This window comes from Paralichthys olivaceus, chromosome 14, assembly GCF_024713975.1.
Source record: "Paralichthys olivaceus isolate ysfri-2021 chromosome 14, ASM2471397v2, whole genome shotgun sequence".
NCBI classification, from domain to species: domain Eukaryota; kingdom Metazoa; phylum Chordata; class Actinopteri; order Pleuronectiformes; family Paralichthyidae; genus Paralichthys; species Paralichthys olivaceus.
The window spans coordinates 8,944,702-8,969,926 of NC_091106.1; the positions used below are offsets into that span (position 1 = coordinate 8,944,702).

The 25,225-nt window shown below is 40.1% G+C and overlaps 2 protein-coding genes across 3 annotated transcripts; both read right to left on the minus strand.

The window, feature by feature from the left end:
• Positions 1 to 173: 173 nt before the first annotated feature.
• Positions 174 to 6,345, minus strand: LOC109632189 (opsin-5-like). The gene is made up of 6 exons (XM_020091355.2): positions 6,109 to 6,345; positions 4,854 to 5,059; positions 2,853 to 2,952; positions 1,237 to 1,341; positions 917 to 1,140; positions 174 to 768 (listed from the first exon to the last, which is right to left on the minus strand). Exons 1-6 carry the CDS (start codon positions 6,245 to 6,247, stop codon positions 304 to 306), a joined length of 1,239 nt encoding a protein of 412 aa, XP_019946914.1. The 5' UTR covers positions 6,248 to 6,345; the 3' UTR covers positions 174 to 303.
• Positions 6,346 to 19,998: 13,653 nt separating this feature from the next.
• Positions 19,999 to 24,750, minus strand: spast (spastin). 2 transcript variants are annotated; one of them, XM_020088908.2, is made up of 16 exons: positions 24,396 to 24,750; positions 24,237 to 24,320; positions 23,659 to 23,745; positions 23,414 to 23,571; positions 22,896 to 23,029; positions 22,696 to 22,789; positions 22,528 to 22,602; positions 22,063 to 22,134; positions 21,911 to 21,986; positions 21,708 to 21,799; positions 21,518 to 21,597; positions 21,374 to 21,416; positions 21,211 to 21,290; positions 21,054 to 21,124; positions 20,907 to 20,947; positions 19,999 to 20,794 (listed from the first exon to the last, which is right to left on the minus strand). In XM_020088908.2, exons 1-16 carry the CDS (start codon positions 24,511 to 24,513, stop codon positions 20,669 to 20,671), a joined length of 1,431 nt encoding a protein of 476 aa, XP_019944467.2. In that variant the 5' UTR covers positions 24,514 to 24,750; the 3' UTR covers positions 19,999 to 20,668. The 2 variants fall into 2 exon arrangements, with proteins under 2 accessions (XP_019944467.2, XP_069395220.1); XM_069539119.1 differs by having other exon boundaries at positions 23,659 to 23,742; positions 24,396 to 24,749.
• Positions 24,751 to 25,225: the final 475 nt, after the last annotated feature.

Genomic DNA, 25,225 nt, shown 5'->3' on the forward strand with positions numbered 1-25,225 from the left:
GCTCAGGACATTTCAGTGTTTCCAGATGTTTTTTGTGCATCTCTTGTGTTGCTACATTTTATCAGCTCGATTCTGTCCGAGGATTCAGGTATCACCTTGGTTCATGCAATATGTTACCGATAATAATTTGGATTGACTGATATCAAGAAAAGAACAGTTAGAACTGACAATGCTTTTCAGCAGGTGTGAAACATAAAATTTATTAATACCAGTTACACATACAGTTTATTAACAAGACCAAAAAATACAAAATTACTGTCAATCTCCACTTGTAATTCAAGTAGTGGTTCAAGTCAAGTGTCCTCAGAGCCTGTCGCACCAGTACTCTGATGTTTCGATGTGTGAGGGCACATCGATGTGGAAGACCTCAGGTTCTGACGGAGGAGTCTGAGGAGGGCTGTTGACCCCCGAGTCGCTTTCAGGATTGTATGGGTTATCCAACGCTTTGTACTTCCCCTCCAGCTGCTGGACAGGAAGTGCCGCAGCTGGGGGCATGGCCTCGGCCTTGGGTTTGATGTTCTGAAAGTTCTGCAGGTGCACCACCTCCCTGCGTTCGTGCATGCATGGCAGCAGCACAGAGATGTCCTTGCGGAATTTGGAGCTCATGCCGAAGTAGATGAGCGGGTTGTAGAAGCTGGCAGACTTGGCAAAGAGACGGGTGAGGATGCTGGTTGTGCTTGGCACATGGAAGCCCCAGGCGGACCACATGGACACCACTGCATATGGCGACCAGGCCATGATGAAAGCAGTGCAGATTACGATGGAAATCTAGAGAGGAACATGAGGGAACGATTGTCAGGAGCGGCAGTACGCAAGGGCACTTTTAAGTAGCGTTTTAATGAGTCTAATTTGACCTTTGCAATCAAGTCTTTCCAATAAAAAACTCCGGAATAAACTTTTTTTCCTGGTCACCTACCCGTGTTACATCTCTCTCCACCTTCCTCTGGCGGGTGGTAATCAAACCATCAGCAGACATTGCATTGGAGCTTTTCACTGTGTTGATAATGGAGACGTAGGCAAAGAGCATGATCATCACAGGGATGAAAAAGCAAAACATGAGGATGGAGATGATGTAAGATTTGTGGATGGTGGAGTAATTTGCTTTGGACCAGTCCACCTCACAGGTGCCGTAACCTCGATCTAAGGAACATAAGCAGGCGCAGATGTCAGATAAAGGCTTTAAATAAATTCTTACATATTCTTTTATTTTTGTCAGGTCAGTGCGTGAGAACAGACCTGTGTAGCTGCCCCAGCCCAGCAGCGGAGCCACAGACCAAAACGTTGCTCCAGTCCAAATGCAGATGAGCGAAACAGCGATGGTGTTCATGCTGATACAGTAAGCTGCAAAAACACATGACAAGCAACATGAATACAACATTTTATCATTATTTCCATATTTGTGCCACAGCTGTTTGATTGTGCGCAGTTTAAAAAGGTTGAATGTCAGGACTTTGGCAAACACGGGACAGAAAAAGTGAGAGGCACGTAAAGACGCAGCATTCCTGACTTTTTATAAATGTCAGGATTGTGACATTTATTAAACAATGAGGTCTTTTGTTATTCTGACAGCCTTCACAAACATTGGTGACTGAAAAAAAACCTCAGCTCTCAATGTGCTTTGTATTCAGGGAAATTAATAAAAAATCTGTCTGCTCTAGTTCCATGTTTGGCTCGTTTTGGATTGACAAAAGAGGTTCAATAGAATTTAGAGACATTTTTGTCATCTTGTATTTCTCATAACAGGCTGGTATACTAACAATTTAGTCATCCCACTATTAATCTTCTGCTTCCAATCTCTTTCTATAGCGGCAGTCAATTGATTGTGTGAATAAAGAGAACAGATAAGTTTCAGTGAACAGGTCATACCCTCAAGCACGCTTCCTTTAAAAACATGGAAACATTTCCAGTCAAATTATTCAAAGTGTATATAAGCCCAAAGAATTGGTCAAATTTTTTTAAGAGAACTCTTATATACCACTTGAATACCAGTTCTCACTTAATTTTGGGGCAACAGAAAAAGTCAAAAAGAACCATAGAGACTCCAAATTTCATAAATTATTTAATTATCATAACCTCTTTTTTTGTTGTTCTGGAGAAATCCACAGATCTTCTGTTTGAAGGTTTGAAAAAGGATTGTGATGGGTTTGAACGGGGCAAAACAAGGGAGATAAATTGTGGTATAAGCTAGAAATTATGTCTGGAGACTTTAACATTGTCCCCTTCCATGGTTTTTAAATTCTTTCTTTCTTAATCTATTATTACCGTTCAATATGCAATATCATTGTTTCTACCTGCACAGGTTTGTTTTATTAGCATTAATTTGCTTAATTTGTATCTGAAACCGCACTGCATCTTTAATATCTACTGTAGATCTATAAATCTGTGGACATCTGGAGTATTTTCAGCTCTAGAACATCATACAGGTGATGATATCCCCTAGATGTTCATTGTTTAACCACTAATGTAAAAACATAAAAAAACACACACACAAGTTTATATAACTCATGTTTCACGAAAAACCACAAACACGACAAAAAACCTGTATCCACGCTGACAAAAGAAGCAGTTGCTTGACCTAATTTCCATATAATTAAGACATTCTTCGGCATCAGTTGCACCTGAAAATAGAAAATGTCACCTCAAATTAACTTAATGACATGTTGGCAAAATGAAATTGCTGGAGACAAGTGGTAGTTATTCTCACAGCTGAGGTCGGTAATGAGGTTTCAGTGGCAACGGAAAAACACACTTTTCTGTCAGATAAGAGCAGCTGGAACATGAGGAAGGTAGATACAATGGTCTGATGTTTTCTAAATGCTCTAACACTCGAATGCACAGAGGTGGGAGCTGACCTTTGTTTGGGTGACATCCCTTTATGTATCTGGTGATGCTGATGACGGTTAAGGTGTTGATGCTTGCGAGGCCGAACAGCAGCGTGAAGAAGCCATCGACCTGGAAGCAGACAGATGTGTTGGTGGATCACAACACAACATCACAACATCCAAATCTCTTTGAGCCTCAGGGTGTGCATTCAACTAAGTGTTGAATAACTTTGTCTGTTTGCTTTGGATTCTATCAGATGGAATCCTCATGTCTGGAGAGCTCCTCATGCCTTATGGCTTCCTTTTCTTTTCCTTTTTTGATGTACAGGGTTTGAAACTTGTAGGACCTGCAGTTGGAAACTAAAACAGAAATTCATCTGGAGCTGTTAATAGATTTCTTGGATCTGAGGGAGAAAAAGTTGAATGGCATTAAAACAATGAAGCTCTGCAGCGTTCAGTCCATTGTGCAGGGAGACACTCTTTTAATCACCATTCCTCTTAAAGGGGATTATGCTTCTGCATTTCAGACTGGCTCCAACTGTGCAACACTGCAGCTCCCTGTTGTGCCAAATCCAGGTGACATGGATCAGTTAAGATTCTTTACTGGTTACTTTCTTGATCTTCCTTAGTCTTAATCCTATTACTGTCAGTCATCATGTTTTTCACCCTCACATTTGATGATTACTGGACGTCTAGACCCGTATGACTTTATATCAACATGAATTTATTGGACATTTTCTGTTGTAGTAAGGTTTTAGGACCTGGTGCATAAAGATGATGACTTCTTGAAATGATGTGATTGATCCTCTCTGCTCATCTCGAAGAATGGTATCACATCTTTCTCTGGCTTGGAGGACAAGAAAAGGATCACAGAACAGAATAGTGGATTAAAATATTTTAATCACCTTGATCACTGGTTTGATTCTTCTTTTTCCCTATTAATCTTGGTAACAAAAAAGGGTCATGTAAGGCTTTATTAGATTCAATATCATCTCCCATAAGATGCAAAACACCGGGATCTTGCTCAGCTTACAACAGATCATGTCCCATCATGCTCCACGCAGTAATCTGCTAATGCTTCTCACATGCCTGTCTCCTTCACCTCCGTGCTCCTTTCCTCCTCTATTTCTGTCACTTTTCCCTTGTTTACTTCTGAAGCTCACTCCATCAGCGCACCTCTCTCGGGAGAAGGTGAAATTAAATTTGCTGTCCCAATATTTCTCTGTCATCTGAGAACCTGAGACGGGATGTCTGAGAGATGAGATCATGTCAGTGGCTGTGCTGAAGCGTAAGAGCAGCTCCACAAACTCATATTTTGGGGTTTGAGAGTGAAAATGTTTTAGTAACACCAGCTTGTTTTCATATAAATCCTCAGAGGGATCAGTCACAGCAGCACGGATATCGTGGTTTCCATGACGACTTGCCTCGAGCGAGAGAAATACCCTGGATGAATACCAAGCTAAAGTATGACAACTATTTCATTTCAAAATGAGGCTGTGGGAGGAGTAAAAACACCACTATACACTATAACGTAGAAATTACATGCAACAGCTCATCTTTCAATTTTACACAAATTCAAATTACTTGTGATAATTCAGAAACATAATAGCCCATGATTAAATTCTGCAACAAACATCCAACTTGCAGTTCCTATTTGTTTCCTGTTTTTGGTTGGTGACAGGTGCCACACAGCTAGTTTCTCCAATTTAAAAGCCTCCACAGTTGTAATCTCATTACAGATTTAACCTCCAGCCCACATGGCTAAAAACATAATCCCTTGCTCACACACACACACACACACACACACACACGCACACATGCACTCATACACATACTCATGTTATTGCAAGACCACAGATTCTTTTAATGTACTTTAAGTAATTGGGATCAGCGAAGAAATACGAAATCTTCCAGACCCGTTCACATATGCAACGTGGTCCGGTGATGTTGGGCTATAGATATTGTTTAACATAAATAACAGTCTCTTCAATCTTATTATTATTATTTTTAGTGTCTCAACATGGCTTTTACCTGGCAGGTCCAGATCCAGGTTATCAAATATCCATCATCCTTGAAGATATTGAATATTTCTAGGATCCCTCTGGAGTAGCCAAACACTGAGATACTGGCATCAGAGATGGCAAGATTTAAAGTGAGGAAGTCTGTAGGCTGGAGTGAGGCCCGCTGTCTGTACAGGACAAACATCACTAAACTGTTTCCAAACCAGGACAGCCATCCTGCAGGGAGACAAACACACAGAACATTCTGTCAAAATTTAGTGAACCACATATTCTTATTCAGCAATGCTACAGTGATATGGTACAGTTAACTATACTTACTGTTATTAACTATAGCAGAAAGTTTGTATAGTGTAGTTTAGTAGAGAAATATATATAGTAGAGTGTAACAGTGTGAGTGTGAATCAAATCATATTTCATCATATCATATGTTATTATTCCACATCCCATCGTATTGTATAGAATAGTATTGTATCATACCGATTGTATTGTATCTTATTATTTTGCATCCAATCATATCACATATCATATGATATATAATCATATATTATCGTATCATATCTTTGCATCATATTATTATAGAGTGCAGCACAGTACAGTGTAGTAAATTAGAACAGAGTAGAGTAGAGGAAATTATAGTATATTATAGTATTGTATAATATAGTGTCGTATTGTATCATATAGAGTGGAGTAGGGTAGAGTAAAATAGAGTAGAGTAGAGTAGATTAGGGTAGAGTAAAGTAGAGTAGAGTAGGTTATGGGAGCGCAGAGTAGAGGGTACAGTAAAGTAGAGTAGGATAGAGTAGAGTAGAGTGGGATAGAGTTGGATAGAATAGAGTGGAATAGAGTGTTTTAAGGTGTTGGATTGTACCATTCCTGGTTCTTGATCTATATCATTGTCTTAGCAACAAGACTACAAAGGAAAACTTAATAATAGAGCTGAGTCTGGAATAGTGAACAGAACACAGGAAGTTCAAATGTCATTTTTGTCTGCAGTTAGATTAACAGTGGAGCAAAGCCAAGGAAATCTCTTTTCTTTTTTTAACTCATCTATTTTACACTAATTCCCTCAACTAAATTTGTTGATGTGCAGTGACAGAGAATTAGCCTCCAACAAGTATTTGACCTACACTGAGTGATTTAAAGGTCACAGAAGTTTCAAATTGATTGAATTGAGAATGTATCCATTCCCATATTATTTCTACTGCGAAACATGTGAAATGAAACTGCACATTTTATTGTAATCCAGTATATGATGATTGACTCACCTAACACTAACAGGTAGACTCCAATGATGGTCTCTCCTTGTTCGGACAGAGGAGGCTCCGTGTGCAGAGTACTGAGGTTATTATTCCTCCATGGAATATTCACCACCTTCAGAGGAAAACCCTTCAACGTTATTTCCATGGCCTGACTTTTGATGCCAATGCATGAATCCTTGTTGTCCTCTACAGTGGCTCTGCCCTCCTCTGCTCTCCGTACACACCGTTGTGTTCCACCAGCAGGGACGAGCGCTCAGTCCATTTTAAATCCATCTTAAACACGTGCAGTCACTGTCCAATGACTGCAGCTGTAATCCTATCTATTTCTTAACAACTAAGCAGACAGAGATTTTTGTGGAAATCCCGTCCAACACGGAAATGTCTAGCCAACAAGGAGATCATTTTTGGAGGGGTTTATTTAGCATTAGTTAATTGAAGTCCCATCTCTCATTGAGGCACACATCACGGCTCTCAGCTGAGTCGAAATTTACACAGATCATGAACATTTCATCAAATTATAGAATTTCTTTTGCAGTTACTGATACTGACTGTTTAATCACTTTCTTGTTGCTGTTTTCCAAGAATATTATACATGTAATCCTGCTTACCAGCCAACTCAGTGGTTGAATGTTGAACTATTGCATCAAGAAATTAAACACAGCATAAGAACTGAAGCTAAACAGTATGCCTACCTTTGAGACAAATTCTTTTGATCAATTTGAGGATTTTCAGTTGGACAAAAATTGACTGAACTACTTAGCAACTCAATCATTTATTTTCTAAATACTTAACCTTTTGTGTTGAATGAGAAGCCAAAATTTCTCATTGTACGAGGCACATAACTACCCATGAAACATCACATTTTTTCAGTTTTACAATTTTGGTTTATTTTAAAAAGACATGACATGTTAATTAAAGGAAGGTTGGATTTGTTTCCCGTTGAAAGGGCTATACTTTCTGTTTCCTTGTGTCTTCCTGCTATGCTAAAATAAGATTTAAGCCTGTTGGCTGTAGATTCATATTGGCTATCGTGTATTTGTGTATATATATATAGACAGAGGTATTGATCTTTGCATCTCATTGTCACACACTTCTATTAAATATCATAGTTATATATATATATATATATATATATACATACATCGGGAAACATCTTGTCACTTCATATTGTCTGAAGCTTTGTGTGAACAAGTTGAACAAGCTGTTCTGCTCTATATGGTCTGGCAACAATTTACATCATCCTAAACATGAAAAAATCCCTTTGTTCTCTGAACGTAACTCCTGCACCAGTGACTACGAACCGGCACCTTCTCTCCTGAGACACGTTCTGGTTTTCTCTAATCACTTCCATTTAGAAAAGGTCGTACAGGTGATGACTTCAGTTCTGCCAGCGTGACGGCGCTAAAATGTAGCTCATTCGTCTAAATGTTCTCAGAGGCCAGGAGTATCACAGGGTATAATTACGTGAGTGTGAGCTAATGTGTGCAGTGTCAGATTCACTGAGCTCTGATGTCAGTGTGAGAACATACGGCTCTCTGAGATTGTCCCATATGATTTGATGTATAAAAGTCAAAAACAAAAAAAGGCAAACTGAGTCATGGGAATTATGGGAACACATATTGATGTAATTATACAAATTAAAATCCTTTTGTCCTGTGTAGACGTACACTTGCACATCTCCCCTTCATTTACCCTTCTCCTCCTCACACTGAGCTTCTCTGTGGCGACACACCTACCTAAGGGGTAACCTGAACCGCCCCCCCCCCCCACCACTCTGTGTTTAGATCACAGTGTGCACCTTGTTTCCCTCTTCTAGCTGCCACAGAGGAGCTCCGCTGGCCCTCAGGATGTGGAGGGAAGGGGCGCTTCTGCTGCCAGCTTCAGCTTCTGAGTCCTCCTCATTCAGCCTCTGAAAGCCAGTTCGGAGAGAGATGGAGAGATGAAGCTGAGGGGAAAGTGAACCTCTGACCTCAACTGTCCCCCATCCAGCAGCGAACACTGAACCCAGTCATCACTCGTCCCCACCTTCACCCAGAGACGCCACACAACACAGCTTCAGCTCTGCAGTGGGCCCCACAGGGCAGTCCACAGTGACAGAGGTTTTCTGATTCCTCTGTGGTATGAGTCTTATGGTTAAAGCGGATAATGTGATAATGGTTGTGGGAGGCATCATGCAGAAACCTCAACGTACAACAAGAATGAAAGTGACCGTCTCTGGTTCTATGGTTCACAATGTCGTAGCTTGTGGGGTTTGACTTTTTCTAATGCACTCATTACATGTGCTGTCATTTTCATGAATGATCTTGGCATGCCATCTTCTCAAAGGGAAAGATTAGTGAAGGAAGTGAGTGGCGCTTGTTGTGCATCGTCGTGGACAGCTGCTGCTGAGATTACACTGCGGCTAAACTAACTGGTCGCAGGCCAAGGAAAAACATGCATTCACCAGGTGCTTAAGACAGCAAAAGGAAATCTGGGACTGTTGACAGCAGGCAGGAGACGTGTGTGAAGGCAGGATCTTATGATTCATCCACACATTTACACTCTGATTTGGTAAGAAAGCGGCCTCACACATGTTTGCACCATATGAGGTTTGCAAAATGTTGCACGACACAGTGACGTGTCCTGCAACACTGTACAATGCTCAGGTGTCAGCTCATTAGGACATCGAGATTAGTCTAACTCTCGCCTGTGTGCTTTGGCATGTGTGTGTGGAGCTTGGTCACAGTAGGCCACTGTATCATTAGGGTTATGATGATTACTCGCTCTCTCACCCCCTCACTGTCTCTCTCTCTCTGTTGAGTGCAACCGAGGATGTGAAGGTAAAAGCTCACAGTTTTCCAAATGGAAACTCACAGACACAGATACTATTATGGAGGTGTGTGTTAAAGGCTGCGAGCTGTCTGAGGGCAACAAAGCCTCTCTTCACAGAAGACATACTCCAGGTCAAGAGACCAACACAGGATCAGCTTAAAATAAAGGCCTACACACTTTCTCTCTCCCTGTCCCTGAGCGAGAGTCACAGGGACCACTTGTATGAAGGCTCCATGCAGTATGGAGGTAAATGGCTCGCCTGTCTTTTTTTTTGTGATCTCTACATGATTTTTAGTTTAAGTGCATGTATTTATACGCCCTTGTAGTTCACAGCTATTTATAGATGCTGAATCTTAAATATTTACAGTCTTCTTGAGGAAATATGACCAAGTAGGTATGTCAGAATGTGACTTTTTATAGGTTGTTCCTTAAATGGCCGGTGGATGATGCAGCAATAAGCCCATTAACTTCTTGTTTATTTGCAGAAACAGGAGCGCTAATTTCACATGCAGCTGGTGTACAGGTGAATATGGCAAAGGTCCAGTAAGAAAACCCTATAAACCACCTCTGCCTGCCTACAACATGTTCACACCTCCGTCTCCAAGGGTTTGAAGCTCTCAGGGATAATATCAGCTCACAGAAGCGAGGAATTCACTGTCATTCATCACAACTCCAGCAGATGATATGTCAATAAACAGAAGAACTGAACAGGAAAGTGATGGATGAGATATGAGATGGATATTAAACATGATGTTTTAGGTAAGACCTGGACAGTGTGGTAACTCTGCTGCACAGTTTTATGGAGCAGCTCTAATGTTTTAGTTTGTGAAGCCCACAGTTCATGCAGTCACTTTACCACAGGCACAAAGACCGGACTGTTTCTCCACAACTCTCTTGCACCAATGCACTTCCATACCTTGAAACAGCAGCCACAGAGATTGTTGCATAATATATAACGATTTAAAAGCAACTGCATGTTGTTTAAGAGCTTTAGATTTTCTGTCCAATTGAGTTTTTCTGAAATTGCGCAGGAGCAATTTACATCATTGGTCTTATCTGCAGCTATTATATTCAAGAAAAAGCAGCTGTACTGTTGTGTGAAATACGTTCTGAATAACATCTTAAAATAATACCCATAGGAAAAGAAGATGAATAGTTCAGTATGCATTTAAAATCAAGTGGACACAGGCTCCGTGTTGAGTTATGCTGACTGGTTTTGTGGCTCAAGATCCTTGGCTCTGAACCACATGCAAACATTTATTTGGGCGCTGGATCCAATTTGCAGTTTCTCTTCCAGAGTCTGTTTGTGTAAGCAGGTAACTTATGTAAGTTGGTCTCATTTAGAGCTGAACACATGCCTTTCCCGAAGGGGCCTGCACATCAGTCCTGACATGAGGAGATACTTTGCCAAAATATGGATGTGGTAATGTAATGCTGCCTTCATATGGAATTCGTTACGACATCAAAAGTGATGTGCACAGTATACATTAGCTGTTCAGGGGGTTACGCTGTGAGAACAAGCGCTGCTAGGCAACGGCCACATGGGTGCCACAGAGCCCAACAATTTAGCAAGCTAACAGGCGGGTAACGCAATACAAAGACATAATGAAAGAGGGATAAGATGAGGCTGCTGTATCAACATTTTCCTCTGATGTTTTATCAAATTACAAACCCTGTTTGATTAAAATTACAATATATTAACTTATCATCTGTCTAAAAACCCAACTTCTGTGGCCACGAAAACATCAGCAAACACGTCACAACCCGTGAACTCAGAGCTCTCAGGAAATTCCAAGATCCAAGGTCATAAACACCACAAAAAGAGAGCGTTCAAATGGACTCTACTCATGGACACGGTAAACACAACCCCATTTGATGGCATAAAATCCACAAATAAAACTCTACATCCTGACAAATATGGACACTATTGGATGCAGGATTTATCCACAGGTAACTAAAGCATACAATCATATCCTCAGAGGTTGGTTAAATTGATGCCCTTTGTACCTTGTCAAATGGCTGAGGTCATTTTAGTTTCCACTGAATTTATTTTGTGCTGAATCACTGTTTGTAACAATGGAGAGAGTAAGGATAGCTGCATTGATAAGTGACCTCCATGTAGCTCCTCTGAAGAGCTGCAGCTGCGTGGTCTGACAAACTGACACGTATCTCTCTGGACATCTTTAGTGGGTGTCTCTGTCGATGGTGGAAAGGAGTAAACAAGCTTGAAACTGTCACACACATCAAACAAGCATTTGGAATCTGCTTAAAAAAGTGTGACCCCTTAAACCACATAGAGGTCTCAATGCTCCATCAGGGCCGGTGAGGTGACCCGTGTGTGACAGGAGGTTATCCTCTCCCTCAGTAAGAACTTGTTTTCCCCAAGGATGATAATCTAGCTTTTCTTGATGACCCATGGCAGATGCCTGTTTGGGCCTAATTAAGAAGCAAGGAGACAACTTCACATTGACCTGCTGCCCGCTGGGTGAATGTGGCCCCTTCAAGACCCTTTTAAAGCCTTTAGATATCAGCGAGTGAGTTTCAGATGTACTTCTAAACGTTTATATAAAACACTATAAAAATGTGATCGCACTGGACCGGACCAACTAAACCATCGAATTTACAGTTACAAAGTTATTGCTCTCAGCCAAAATTTCATTTTTATGGGAAATTAGTTATATTGTGGTAGTTTGTGAATTTAATTTAATGTGCTGGTTTTTTTTTTTTAATCTTCTGAGAAAACCAGGCTAGTTATTTATCACTGTTATCTAAAATTATACAAATTGCTTCACTAGATTCAACTCTACCATACAGACAAGAGAGTAATTTATCTTCTCATCCAACAAATAATTATATTAATCAAATTGTCAAACTTATACAGTGTTTGGCCTACAATACATGCTTTAGCAAATTCAAATCAGAGCATGACAATTAATGTGGCCCTTGTGTTGCATCATGGAAAATCCAATGTATATTTTGCCCTTGATTTCACAAAGCTCCTCTGATCCCTGAGGAGAAAACAGAGCAATACAGTGACAGGGATAGATACTAGAAGAATTCAACTCAGTGTAGAACAAGTTGATTTGAGTTTTCACACAAAGAGTGAGCATGTTCATGATGTTGATAAAGTACAAAAATATACACGTCAGGTGGATAGACGGGTAATAAAATCACATGATGGACAGTGATGGACAGATGCCCAGAGGTAAACAAGTCCTTTAAAGTCTTTTCAGCTCTTCTCTCCAGATCCCTTCTCTGTGTGAAGGTTCATCCTTCTGAGGCTTGGTCTCACTTAGAGGCACTTTCCTGACCACCTGGACAACATACCAGACAGTCCTTATAGTGACTCATTCAAGCGTTCAACCCCCAGCTGTACAACACCTGGCCAGATCTGGACTTCCACTTAAAATACCAGCCGCACAGTATTGTATGTTAACAGTGTGTGTGTTTGATCGAACAGCTGAGGCAATAGAGCAAACAGATATTGTCTCCTCGCTATCGATAAAAGCTTATCCAATTATTTCTCATTACAGTCTGTTTTCAGTTTGAAGGTGCCTCTCATTTATCAGGACAAAAACACCACATCAAAATCTCAGCTGTCATAAATTTGAATGATGAATGGAACATAAGGGTACAATAAATTTGCTCATCCTTTGAGGTCATTGGCATGTGTCCCATAAATAACGACTCCTAATATTATTCACACCCGTTATTAATTTGATCACAGTTAGTAACTTTATCTTGTCCTTTCTGCCAGCGCTGCACGTGTTAGAGTGCTAGCAACAGGGGCGGATCCAAGGGAAATGGCCAGGGGGCACTGGCCCCAGCTGGAATCTGATTGGCCCCTGAACTGCCCATGTCCTGTAAGTAGTCTCATTTTTATTTTAATAATTATTACTAATCTTTTTTCTACACTACTATTAACTATAGTAAACTATAGACTATTAACTAGTCACTTACTAACAATACTAACAATACATTTGAAGGTTAAGAATTGTGATTTTCTGAACATTTGATGGCTTTGCTCGAAGCTGTATAAGCTAACAGTAAACAATGAATGACTTGAATGTTCTCCACACTGATTAAGGAATTGTGTATGAATGTTGGACATATAGTTGGCCCCTCTGTGTAAATTGATTTAGAAAAATCCTGTATCTGCCATTGGATCACAGCATGCTAACAGCCTGAGCTTGGTTGCAAATAGAGATTAAGCTGCATGAGCTTCTTAAACCTGTAATAGTCATGTCTCTCTTTTAGCCCTTCTGTGGTCTCGACCAACTCCAGAGGAAAATATCTCCTTTAATCACTAAGTTCACCAATACATGTAAACTCTCCCTGGAAAGTAAAGATTCTGAAAATCTGCATAATCACAGAAATCAGCCTCATTTGTGACAAGTGTTCCCACTTTTATTCTTTTTAATGTTGTTTTGACAAACTCTGTGGCCTCCAGGTTTCGATGACTATGCAATACGATGCCATTTATCAGCACAGTAGCACTTGGCATGTTGCAGAGGTTAATTCTCACTCTTCTCTAATTATACAGTGATTTTCACAGGATGCTGAAATGGTGCACATTAAACAAAATCACCATCTGACACATCTAATAATCACTGCAGCTGTTTACCGTGGCTCAAGTTTTCTTCCTGTTCCATATGAGGTTGTTTCTCACATGGCAGCTTTCTCCTGTGACTCCTGTGAAGATTTCTCATCAGTCACATCTGTAGTGTGTGTGAGCTCGAGTTTGCTTCTTGACAAATTCGATGCATTTCATCAGGTTTCTCAGAAAATAGCTGTGTAACCATTCTCAGAGTGACTCCACCTTCTCGTCCCTATATTCCCCAAGCAGAAACTTCATGACCTGTGCTGTGAAGGAGGATTCTCTGGTTTACAGGTCATGTGACAGAGGTCAAGGTCCACTCCTAAGCAACAGGCCCACAGACCACCTCACAGTTTGATCCGGCTCTAAGATTTTCTCACGTAAGTACAACATAATACAAGTTGAGTCAAATCAGAGGTTGCCAACATTTTAAAGATTAGTGCAGCACCTGTTCTAAACCTGCCTGTATTGAATGAGCTGTTGACTTGTGGTGATGCTGGTTGCAGTTTTTTCTCTGAAACTGTAGAAGTGACTTGCAGTAATTGAGCTGCAGCAAATGAGGACTGGCTGCTGGACTCAGTCTACAGAAACCTGAAGCTGAAGCTGTTGAACCTCGAAACTGGAGAATATGTTGTATTTGGCATTGTTGGGGAATGTGCTGTTGTCGTGTTCAGCAATGTCACTTTCATTGATGAGTCCCAGCCACTGCTGCTATAGAGCGCTAGTCACCTGTTTATTCAAAGTTTATTCATATTGAATGTATCGTGACCCGTAACAACACATGCCAAGTGTGAAGAAATTAATAGAATAGAATGCTTTTAATGTCATCAAACAATGAAGCATGGCAAAATTACAGCAGCTACCACTGAAAGGTGCATTTAGTAAAAAAAATATATATAACAATAAACATGTTTACAGGACGTAAAAAACAAAATAGTGCAAGGACAGGTGCAAGAGGAGGTAGTTGTGGTTGATACTAGTAGTAGTAGTAGTAGTAGTAGTAGTAGTAGTAATAAGTAATAAGATGAACGGTTCTTGAAATATACAAGCCATAGGCAGATTTCTGGAATTAATTGATAGATGTTTACATGTAAATGCTGTGGATTTTGACCTAAAGGGAAACTTCTGAATCATTTCAAGTGTATGCAGGGACACAAAGCGAAACATGGGGACACAACAGAAAGAAAAGCAAAGTGAAGCTGTAGGACAGAAAGATGAAAGATCTCCCGGCCTGTTCCTGGCCCTTTGACCGAGACCGTCAGCTTTGAAACATGCTGATGAAACTAAAACTCTCCGTAGGCTGATTTCACCAGGACGTCTTTGATACAGATTTTGATGTTCTACAAAAATGGGCTGCAATGTGTGATCTAATGCTTTAAGAACAATATTATGGGCCACCTCTCACATTAAGGTCCCTGTGTACAGTATGTTTTATTCAAATCGCTGAAGGAGACATGTTCAGATCTGCAAAACCTATGACTCTGCAAACTGCTTCAGTCCTTTCAGGTCTATTGCTAATAGCAAGGCAGGAATGTGTGTTTTAAGTGTGTGCTTAGCTCTCACAATAACTGCCAAAGAAAATCATATTCAAAAGACCTACATTTAATTGCTTTCAACTTTGCACAAACCTACTCCACCACATACAAAAGAGGGATTGGATAAGAGCAGCTGTGTGTATTTTGTCACCGTGATTTTAAGATACTATTATTTTCTGATTTGCTGACTGATATTCTTTCTCCATTGCTGTGAATAGGTTCCGTTTACAGCCATGCTAGCTATAGGGACAGAAACGTCATTGGTTGGTTCACTACTGATTGACAATTATTGACTATTGATTTATATTTAATTTTATACAGCCATTCATGGTCACTGAATGATGAGTCTTATTGACCATGGTGTTGATTTTAATTCTCGCAGCATCATAAAGTTGATATTTATTGTTTTCAGTGAAATATCTTTACATCTAAAGGATAGATAGTTGCAGGTTTCTTACAGGATTGATTCTAATGACCTTTATGTCTGTCTTTTCGTCTAGCACTGTCATGACCTGCAATAATAATATTTCTGTTAGCCTCAGCTCTATGTTTACCTCCAACAAGGAGGTTATGTTTCTGTGTTTGGATGAGGAATGGGTTAAGGGAAAAACCCATTCAATTGTGGTGCAGATCCTGATCAGGGGTCAGATCAAGGAATTTCTTTCACTTTGTTTGCTAAAAGTGTTTAGCAACATTTTTAGTATTAGATTTAATCCTGGATTTTAAGGGCAGAGTTCACCCTCACCAGAGAGCGTGAGATGAGAATGGGTTGTCGGCACAATGAACCTGACCTGGGTCAAAGGCGGGGCTCAACCACCTGTCCTCACATGAATGACCTGAGGGAAGGCCAACAAAGAGATAAAAAGGGGAGGATATGTGGAGTAGGAAAGCAGAATGACAGATGGAGCATTATTCTTGTGAAAAAGCTCAGTCCTCGCTGCACTTTCACTTTTCATCAAGAGTTTAGGAAGCACATGATTTGAAGGAATGCACCGTGGGGCAGCCTGCGGGGTCACCCTGACAGAGCATCATTCCCCTCAGTATCATCTCCCCTACCCCTCCCTGTGTCAGACCCACGTCCCGACACGTCCAAATTCAATATGTATCCTAAGCATCATCTGAGGTAGATATTTATCAGACTCAAAGGAAAAACATCCCTGTCCTCCTCCTTTTAATAGATTATTATTAATAGCTTTTATGGTAATGCTATCTGTTTAGAGAGCCATCCAGAGAGCCATCCAGATGTGAGACAGGAAACAGACCTTTCTAAAGATGTGTTGACATGTTGCATTGACTGATGTCAAGTCTAGTACATCTGCAAAGTTTCTATCAGGTCAAAGGCAAGGGTTTGGCCTCCTGATTATCTCAGAAGACTGAGATTAATGGCTTTGCAGGTCATGTGTGGGCACAACAGGTTTTCGCTCCCCTCTGTCCACCCCTGTTTACAGCTTTGCAGGCTGCAGTGGGAGTGAACTTGGCATGCAGACATGAGATAAAGCTGCTTTTTTAGTAATTTTTCCATACAAAAAAGAGGCTTATCCAAAAACCCCTAAGGGCTCAAACAATCCTCTCCCTCTGCGGATCAATCATCTACACACATGCTGCAAAGTTTTCTTAAACATGTTGCTTTTCCTCGAGTCGTTTCCCGTCTACACCTTGTGAAAAAGGTGTTGGCTTCCCAAATTAGATGGTGAGGTTGTGAGACCGGCTATTACTGACCTTTCCACAGACGCATCTCTCTGAGTGAAAATCTTTACAGACATGCAGTCAGACAGGCGGTTACAGTAAACTCTTTCCACGAATATAAATAGGCAGCAAAAACAAACAGCTCTAACAGTTTGTGAAACAATTCTTATTACTCACACATTTCATATCTGACCATCATTAAGATTTAAAATTCTGCAATGTTGTAGAGAGGAATTGTCTGTATTTAAAGAGCAACAATTTTAATAATCATAAGGGAATATGCAAACTTCCTCAGAAATATTAAGGTCTATTTAGATTAAGACAGTTAGTTCAAGGACTTGTTCAATATTTCAGAAAACAGAATTAATGAAAAGATTGATAACACTTTCATATCTGCACAACCCAGTGCAGCACTTGTACAGTTTGTTAGCTTAGCTCAGTATAAACACTGGAATGCCATCAGAACACAAACTGCAATATTTAAAAATGTTTAAAGATATAACCTATTCATTACTGAGCAATTAGAATTAGAGTTGCAAGATGTTTAGCTGTGTTTATAGGCTTAATGCTACTCTAGAAGGGCATCATAACTATCGAACTCTGGGATACCTCTGCCATGGCCCAAAGGTCACCTTTACACACTCATTGACATCCGTCCTCTAAAAGTGCATAAACATATATTCAAAAACATTTATCTATTCCTTTTAATCTCTTTAGAGAATAAACTTGACATGATCTCAACAGCCTTTCTCTGCTCCTCATATAGCTAAGGTTGACATGCCCATCTAAATATCAACGCCCCATTTTTTTTCACTGTCACTCACCAACCGATACACACACCATAAATAAACAGTGAGCAAGAAAAATAAATTTGCTCATAAAAGACAGATGTTGCAATAGGATACAAGATTAGCCTTGGCTTCTTGCCTCCCATGAGAGAGAAAGATAACACTCATGGTAAATGCACTTATGTATTGGGTGTGCAGGCCGGTGGAACAGTAGCAGCCAGTGCTGGAAAGTGGAAACTCCTTGGCCCTGAAGGCTTTCCACTGTGTAAGTCCGCAGCCCACATCTTTAAACCAAGGGTGATAAAAAGGCCATATCCCAAATTTTGAAAGAAATCCCTCTCCAGCAGCTCAACAATTTACAATCAGGCTTTTCTTAGAAATACTTCAGCATGGAGCCACTCTGCAACGCGGCGCTGCACACAGTCAGTGCACTCTTTCCATCTTTTAGCATCTAATGCACTGATGTAAGGCACGACAAGTGGTAAATTATGTCCGGCTTATATGTAACACCTCCACAGACTCAGAGAGTAATCCCTGCAGTTCTGTCAGCCTTTAAGTGAATTGCACGCACTCAGTTTAACAAAACCCTCTCATCCACATGTTGTTTTCATAATGGACCACTAGAAGAAACACTCTCAGACTGTTTGCTCAGTCGCTGAGAGGTCCTCACTGTGTTGACTATTATTCTAGTCCTGACAGGGTGGGCTATTTCACTGGAGGTATCAAATGATCACCTATTCTGTTTTCCCTTGAGTAGATGGTCGAAGCATCAATGAGCCACTGTGGAGGTGAAGGAGTCTGACACGCAACCACAGAGGGCAGCTGTCAATCATCTACGAGGAATACTCTGTGGTCTGTCAGGTACTAAATTTAAAGCACCTCATGCACATACAGTCATGAGTTTCTGCTGTAGGTAAAGGTTGCATTAAAAGAAATGACTTGTAAGATATCTGGTTTTACCACCTGTAGATATTATTACCTCCACCAGGGAGAATAAGTTTTTCATCTGTTTGCAGAACTATGCAAAAACTACTCAACTGATTCCAATGAGATTTTTTGGAAGGTGGGGCATGACTTGAAGAAGATCCCTTTACATTTTAGTGCAGATACTAGACAGGGGATGGATCCAGCAATGTCTGCAACTTTGCAACATTTTTGTAGAATAATTCATGGATTTTGATGAAAAAGATCAGACAGGTTTAGGTGACTCATATTTGAGAGTGTGCAATTTGGTGTAAAGCTGAATAAAAATCCAGATATAGTGAATTTGAATGTGGTTTCGTATGGGGACTGTTGGGCACTGTGTGCTCTTTGAGTGCCAATATGAAAGTTGACTGGTGGGAAAATAACATGACTTAACTGTGTCATAAAGACCATTTGTTTACTATGCAGGATGCTCTCAGGGAAGAGTAAACAGAAAAAAAGGTAATGACTAAACCCTCACCCTGTAACACTCTCCATTCCTGCCAGGCGTCATGAAAGAAGCTCTTCAGTCATGACAAGCTAAAAAACACACTCCAGCCAACATCTCTCCCCTGGGGCGAAGAGAGTAGTTCTAGGTGTGGTTGCAGCTCTGGGAGTAAGACTGTTTTGCATGTTGAAGACTTTTTTCAATCTTCTTCTCATGATAACTTCAAATAAAACTTGAGGCTTGAAAAACTTTAATTGCAGAATATATTTGCATGTGGAGAGTCTGCAAACATCTGCAGGAGCAGATGATGCAGCTGCTGGGCCACATAAACCAGAGGCTGCACCACCAGCTGACCATAGGAAGGGCCTTTGGGACAGAGGTGGGATTTTTTAGTGCAATGAATAAAAAGATCTGTAAGTGACCACAATTACTAAGCTTGAAAGGCCCCGTGCCCCCACAGCTGGTGACCCCTGAGTCTCCTGCCTTGACCACAGTTTGACATCATTGAACTTCTCATTTCTCAGTAACTTTTTCTCCACAGCACCTATGTGTAAATGAAAACTCAATGACTCTTCCTAACCCCAACTATGAGGACATTCATCAATCTGCAAACTCCAAATCCAACCTATCATTCAACCTGAAAATCATACAATACGGCAGGGCGTGGCCTTCATTTTCATTAATAGTCATTTACTGCATTCCACATATTTGTGGTTGCAGGCAAAATATCTTCAACAAGATGCCACAGAGAAAGCACACTAAATGCAAAAGCGGAACTGTAGCACCATCTACCTACAGGAGTGAACAGAAGCTTATTGCACCTGAAATACTCCTGAGGTTTACAAGCATGCAGCCATTGAGTGACGTAACTTCCGTATTACTATGTGACAACCATAGAATGTATATAAAGAGGTGACAATGCCAAATTTGATTTTAACTTGTGCTTTTACTATTATTTATTCTTTCTTTTTGTGTGCTGTGCATGACATGACTCACCAAAGAGGGAATGAGTCTACAGTTAGTATAGGATTAAAAAGAATAGATATGTCACCAAGGAAAAAATGCAGACACGTTGATGGATGTGTTTATTGAAGTGTAAGGAAAGTGGGAGGTCATTACATTTAATCTAAAACTCTCTATGAATTAATCAATGTGTTGGGCAACACAGTAATTCATTCCTACTTTCAAATACAACTTAAGATTTCATAACTTCAATAAGTGCAAATGGAAAAAAAACCCTCTTCTAATACAAAAGCATCAATCATTGTCACTCTTCCATGTGTATAAGTACACAGAGCACTTGGTGATTAATACTATCAACATGTCATTACATCAGGTAACTAATGGGAAATGGAAAATGAGCTTTATAGTGTTATGATTTACAGAAAGTTGCTGCCCCCTTGAGGTAAGAGAAATCAGAGAGAGACCATTTGTAATTTTGCAGGACATTCTTAAGAATAAATAAATTCAATTTCAAGTAGCAACACATTGTTTGAGGAGTATTATAGTACAGTAAAGAAACTCAAAAGAATCTTATTAGCAAAGCTTTTCCATAAAACAGGAAATTTACCCATATTGCTTCCAAATGTCATATTTATACATTGTACATAGAAGGATTTTTTTCAATACAATTTGTTCCAGGTTTTTGTTTCCTACTTTTATCTGTTTTGTGAAAAGAGTGGACATTGGACTCAAATATTATTAATTTTTTTTTACAGGTGACGCTGAACTATAAAGTTCAAAAAGCTGTTGTGTCACCAAAATCTTTGTTCCATTCAGTATACATGTTAAGAGTGGTTGGGCTAACACTGGGTTTGATGCGCTTCAGGGAATCCTCAAAATCTCTCATCTTGATGTTTCGCATCTGTGAATACAAAGGAGATTAACTATACAGATAAATACTTTCTCATATCAAGGTAAATGAGTGTCAAGAACAAAAACGTAGTATTGCAAGTACTTTATTAAAATTATCTCACCTCATTTGCAGCCATAGATCGGACTTGGTCTGGTCCCAACTCTGTGAGAGAAATTTCACAAATTAAAAAAATCAAGCAAATCAAGCCCATAATGGAGGACAAGGTACGAGTAAGTGATCAACACAATGATGTGATAAAGGGGGATACCTCTAATTGGCCCCAGAGCAGCATCTTTGGCTAATGACGTCAGATCACTGCCTGAATATCCTGCAGTTTTTCTATCAAGTGAAATATCCAGGAATGAATGCAAAGCCAAATAAAATGATATTGTAAAACCTGCATTGCATTTAAATATTATACTCACTTTGCAAGACAGGACAGCTCATTTTTGCTCAGAGGATTCCCATGCTTTCCCAGAAGGTTCTTCAGCAGCGTGAACCTTGTCTGGAGGAAAGAGAGTTGTGAAAAATAAAAACATCATTTGAAAGCTGATAAAAAATCAGTTTATGAACTGTGACAGTAAATACCTGTTCATCTGGCAGTGCCACATAAATCCTCTTTGCAAATCGCCTGCAGATAAACAAAAGAAAAATTGTGGAGACCTTGTCCAAACTAACCAAATAATAAATGCATTAATATTATTACTATAAATGTAAGATTGCATAATATACCTTAGCACTGCTTCATCAAGCTCCTGAGGCCTGTTGGTTGCTCCCATTACAAGTACCCTATCATCCCCTCCTGACTGCACCTACAACCAAAAGGTACGGTTGTGAAAACAACACCAGTGCTGTCTGAGATAACGCTGGCACACGCACCTTAAAAGATGGTTCATGATCAAATTTCAGAGGCTGCTCTTACCCCATCAAACTCAACGAGGAACTCAGTTTTTAATCGGCGAGAGGCATCGTGTTCTCCCTCCCGCCGTTCACAAAGCAAACTGTCCACTTCATCTGAGTGTCAAATTCCAGAAAAACAATTAGAGGCTTATTCATAAGTTGAAATCTGGGTGATACAATTTGCTATTCGGAGCATTACTACTTTATAAATAGAGTAATACAAACCAATAAAGATGACAGAGGGCTGTAATTCTCTGGCAACTGCAAAAAGTGCTCGAACAAGCTTCTCGCCTTCTCCCACCTGCAATGATGATGACAGAACAGTTTAAAGAAATGATAAAGCCAATTTTAGTTTAAGAACTAAAATACTTTCTTACATATTTAGAGGTCAAACTGGCGGCGCTGATGTTGAAGAATGTGGCATTTGACTCAGCGGCGACTGCTTTGGCCTTAAAAGAGGAAGTAAAGGCTGTTATTCTATCAAAAACACTGAAGTAAGATTATTGGTAACACTTTATATTAGGAAATACATATCAACCATTAACTAGTTGCTTATTAGCACGGATATTAGAGGCATATTGGATCTTTATTAGTAATTAAAAAGCACTTATTAATGCCTTATTCTTAATGACATTATTCTGCAACTACTCCATTGATTAACAGTTTTCCCTCAATAGCCTCCTAATTACTGCTTATTCATGGTAAGTAAGGAAGTTGTTGTACATGAATTACAATCAAGTGCTTGGATATGTTCACTTTGTGTGTTCCCTAATATAAAGTGTTACTAGATTATCAAATGGTACATGCAGATGAAAAAGCAAATGTCAAAAGGCTTAACTTACCAACATGGTTTTCCCATTTCCAGGTGGACCAAATACAAGCAAACCACGTGCTGGAGATCTCAGGCCAGTAAAGAGCTGAATGGTAAATGGTATCAGAAAAAGTATTAGATCAAAATCTGAAAAAACATGAATATGTTAAACAGAGGCAATATGTTACTCAGTGATCACCTCTGGTCTTAAGGCAGGGAGGATGACAATCTCTTGGAGTGCTTGCTTGGCAAGATCCTGTCCCGCGATGTCTTCAAATGATACAGACGCTCCGCTGCAATGAGCAGAGCAAACCACTTTAACTGCAGCATGTTTGTTTTTATTCACACATCAATGACAGCAAAATGTACAACAGTTCTAATGGCGTTGCTTTTAAATACCTGTCTACAATTTCATTTAGAATCAAGTTGGCCAGTTTGCTGTCCACATTCTTGAAGTTTTTCAAATCCCTCTTTGGCGGCTGTTTCACGGCTGTGGGTTTTCCATTTTGAGCTCTTCCCACCCTTGGGGTCACCTTGACAGGAAAAAACAATACTCACATCAGAGGCTGACAACTTCAAATAACTAGTCTCACATAGCCAGACATATCCTCACAGCACAGTGGCATCACCAGCAGAGGGTCTGGCTGCTGCACCCACTAGAGTACTTATAGATCGGACCCCTATGTGGACATCCGTGCAACATACACATTTGTGAGGGTGTTGACTGTGCATGCTCTAAGTACAATACATTCACCTACTGGAATGGAATGTGGGATGTGTGGAACGCAGACCCTCATTCAAGTATGAATGGAACTGTGGGAATGTATGTGGGACTGGAATGAGTATACAACCCTCAGTGGACACGAGACGTTTAAAGTATGTCAACCCTTAAAAGAGTCTAAATGTAATTAAGTCACCTTTGCATCAGTGGATCTAGACGGGGGTCTGACAGCACTGGAGGGCCTGGTGTTAGCGGACACTCCAGGCTGGCTTTTAGGAACAGGCTTTGGCTGTTGAAGAACATGATTCGAGGGCTTCTTGGGTTCATATCTACATTTAGACGCCAGTGTTGCCTCTGTGAAACAAGAACAGTATTGATCTCCAGCATCCTTACTCGGCCTTTGTAACATGAACAGTTGAACAGAGTCAAGATGCTACTCACCTAACAGAGCAAGCCTGTCATTTGCCATGGTGAGATTGTTGACCATTTTATCTTGTAGTCTCTTTGCTCGGTCATACTGATCTCCTGCTAATAGAACAACGAACATAAGGCTAAAGAGTCAGTCTGTGTCAAATCATCACACCCTTGGGTCACACTGTCACAGATCATAATGAAATGCTAACTGAGTCACATGAGAAACTGATGGAACCAAAGTTTTATGTCTCGGATCATAATTAAGGGAGATACGGTCGAACAAAGTTGGAACTTTTTGGGGAGGACTCTGAATTTGACTGGTAGCAACTCCTTTAATGTAGGTCATAAAGAAATGGCTCTCATATTGTTTTAAAGCTCTTTTCCATATCTACATTTATCTAAGCAGAATCTGTACAACTACATCCAGAATTAAAATTAACAGCATTATTAGAGATTATAAGTGAAAATTGGTCAAATTGAGCTCAATTACGTCGAGCGGTAAAAACCAAGGCAAAGAGGGGATCGTATTTTGTATTTCCCCTCCCTCTGGGTGGTGTCATGTAAATAAAACCACATAAACATCTGGGTGTTGGTTAGCATGTTACCTTGTAGCGTGATCTCCACAGCGATCCCCTTTTCTAGCTCGGCTATACCTTTCTTGTACCACTGCACAGCCTCCTCCTTTTCACCTGTTAATACATGTCACATATGTAAATGTGGAGCGGTCACACACCACACCATCAGCTGACAGGAACACAACAAACCTGTATCATCCTCATCGATCCTTAGAGCCTTCGATATGTTCTCAAACGCCTGCTTGTGGTAGTTTTTTATTACTTCCCCGCAGTCTTTGCTCTTACTTGCGTTTATTTTGGCCGACATTACTCTCGCGACACTGACTCCTTCTTCTTTTCAGACTTCCCCACTTCAAAATGTGATACAGTCAAATTCTTTTAAATCGCATTTATAATCGCATCAGACCTGTTCTATAAAACTGGTATCATCACAAATGTGATTGGAACAACAGCTCAGCATCAATACACCGATCTCTAGCTGTTAACTGCAGACTCCCGTGTTAGCTTCTCTGCTGCTTCCGCTGACAACAACAGCTGGAAACCATCGTCATGTGTCGTAAAACTGTCGTGTTTGAAATAGTGTGGAGAAGTATTCAGGAGCAGAAAACAACAAACAATAGAAGATGTAGAGGTTTGTTACACTCCAGAAAGATAATAGAGTCAAGAGATACAAACGTCATGAGGTTTAATAGACTTTTTTTAAATCAGATGTATTTTGTTCAGCATATAACAAAAGAAAATAACAAAAATAGATATTTGTTACCAAATTTACATTTGTGGATTTAAAAAGAATGAAAAGATGAAGATGAGCACAAATCTAATTTGTTGGTTTATTTTATGTATCTGGATTTTGAGATGGTCCTTTAAAACCAAAATCCAGATTCAAGATATATTGCAGCAATTCAGTGTCTCAATGAAACTGGTGTGATCTGCCTCTCGTCCCATGTCAACTAGGATTGACTCCAGCTCCCCCTACAACCCTTGAAGGATTAGCAGTGTAAATAATGGATGGGTGGAAA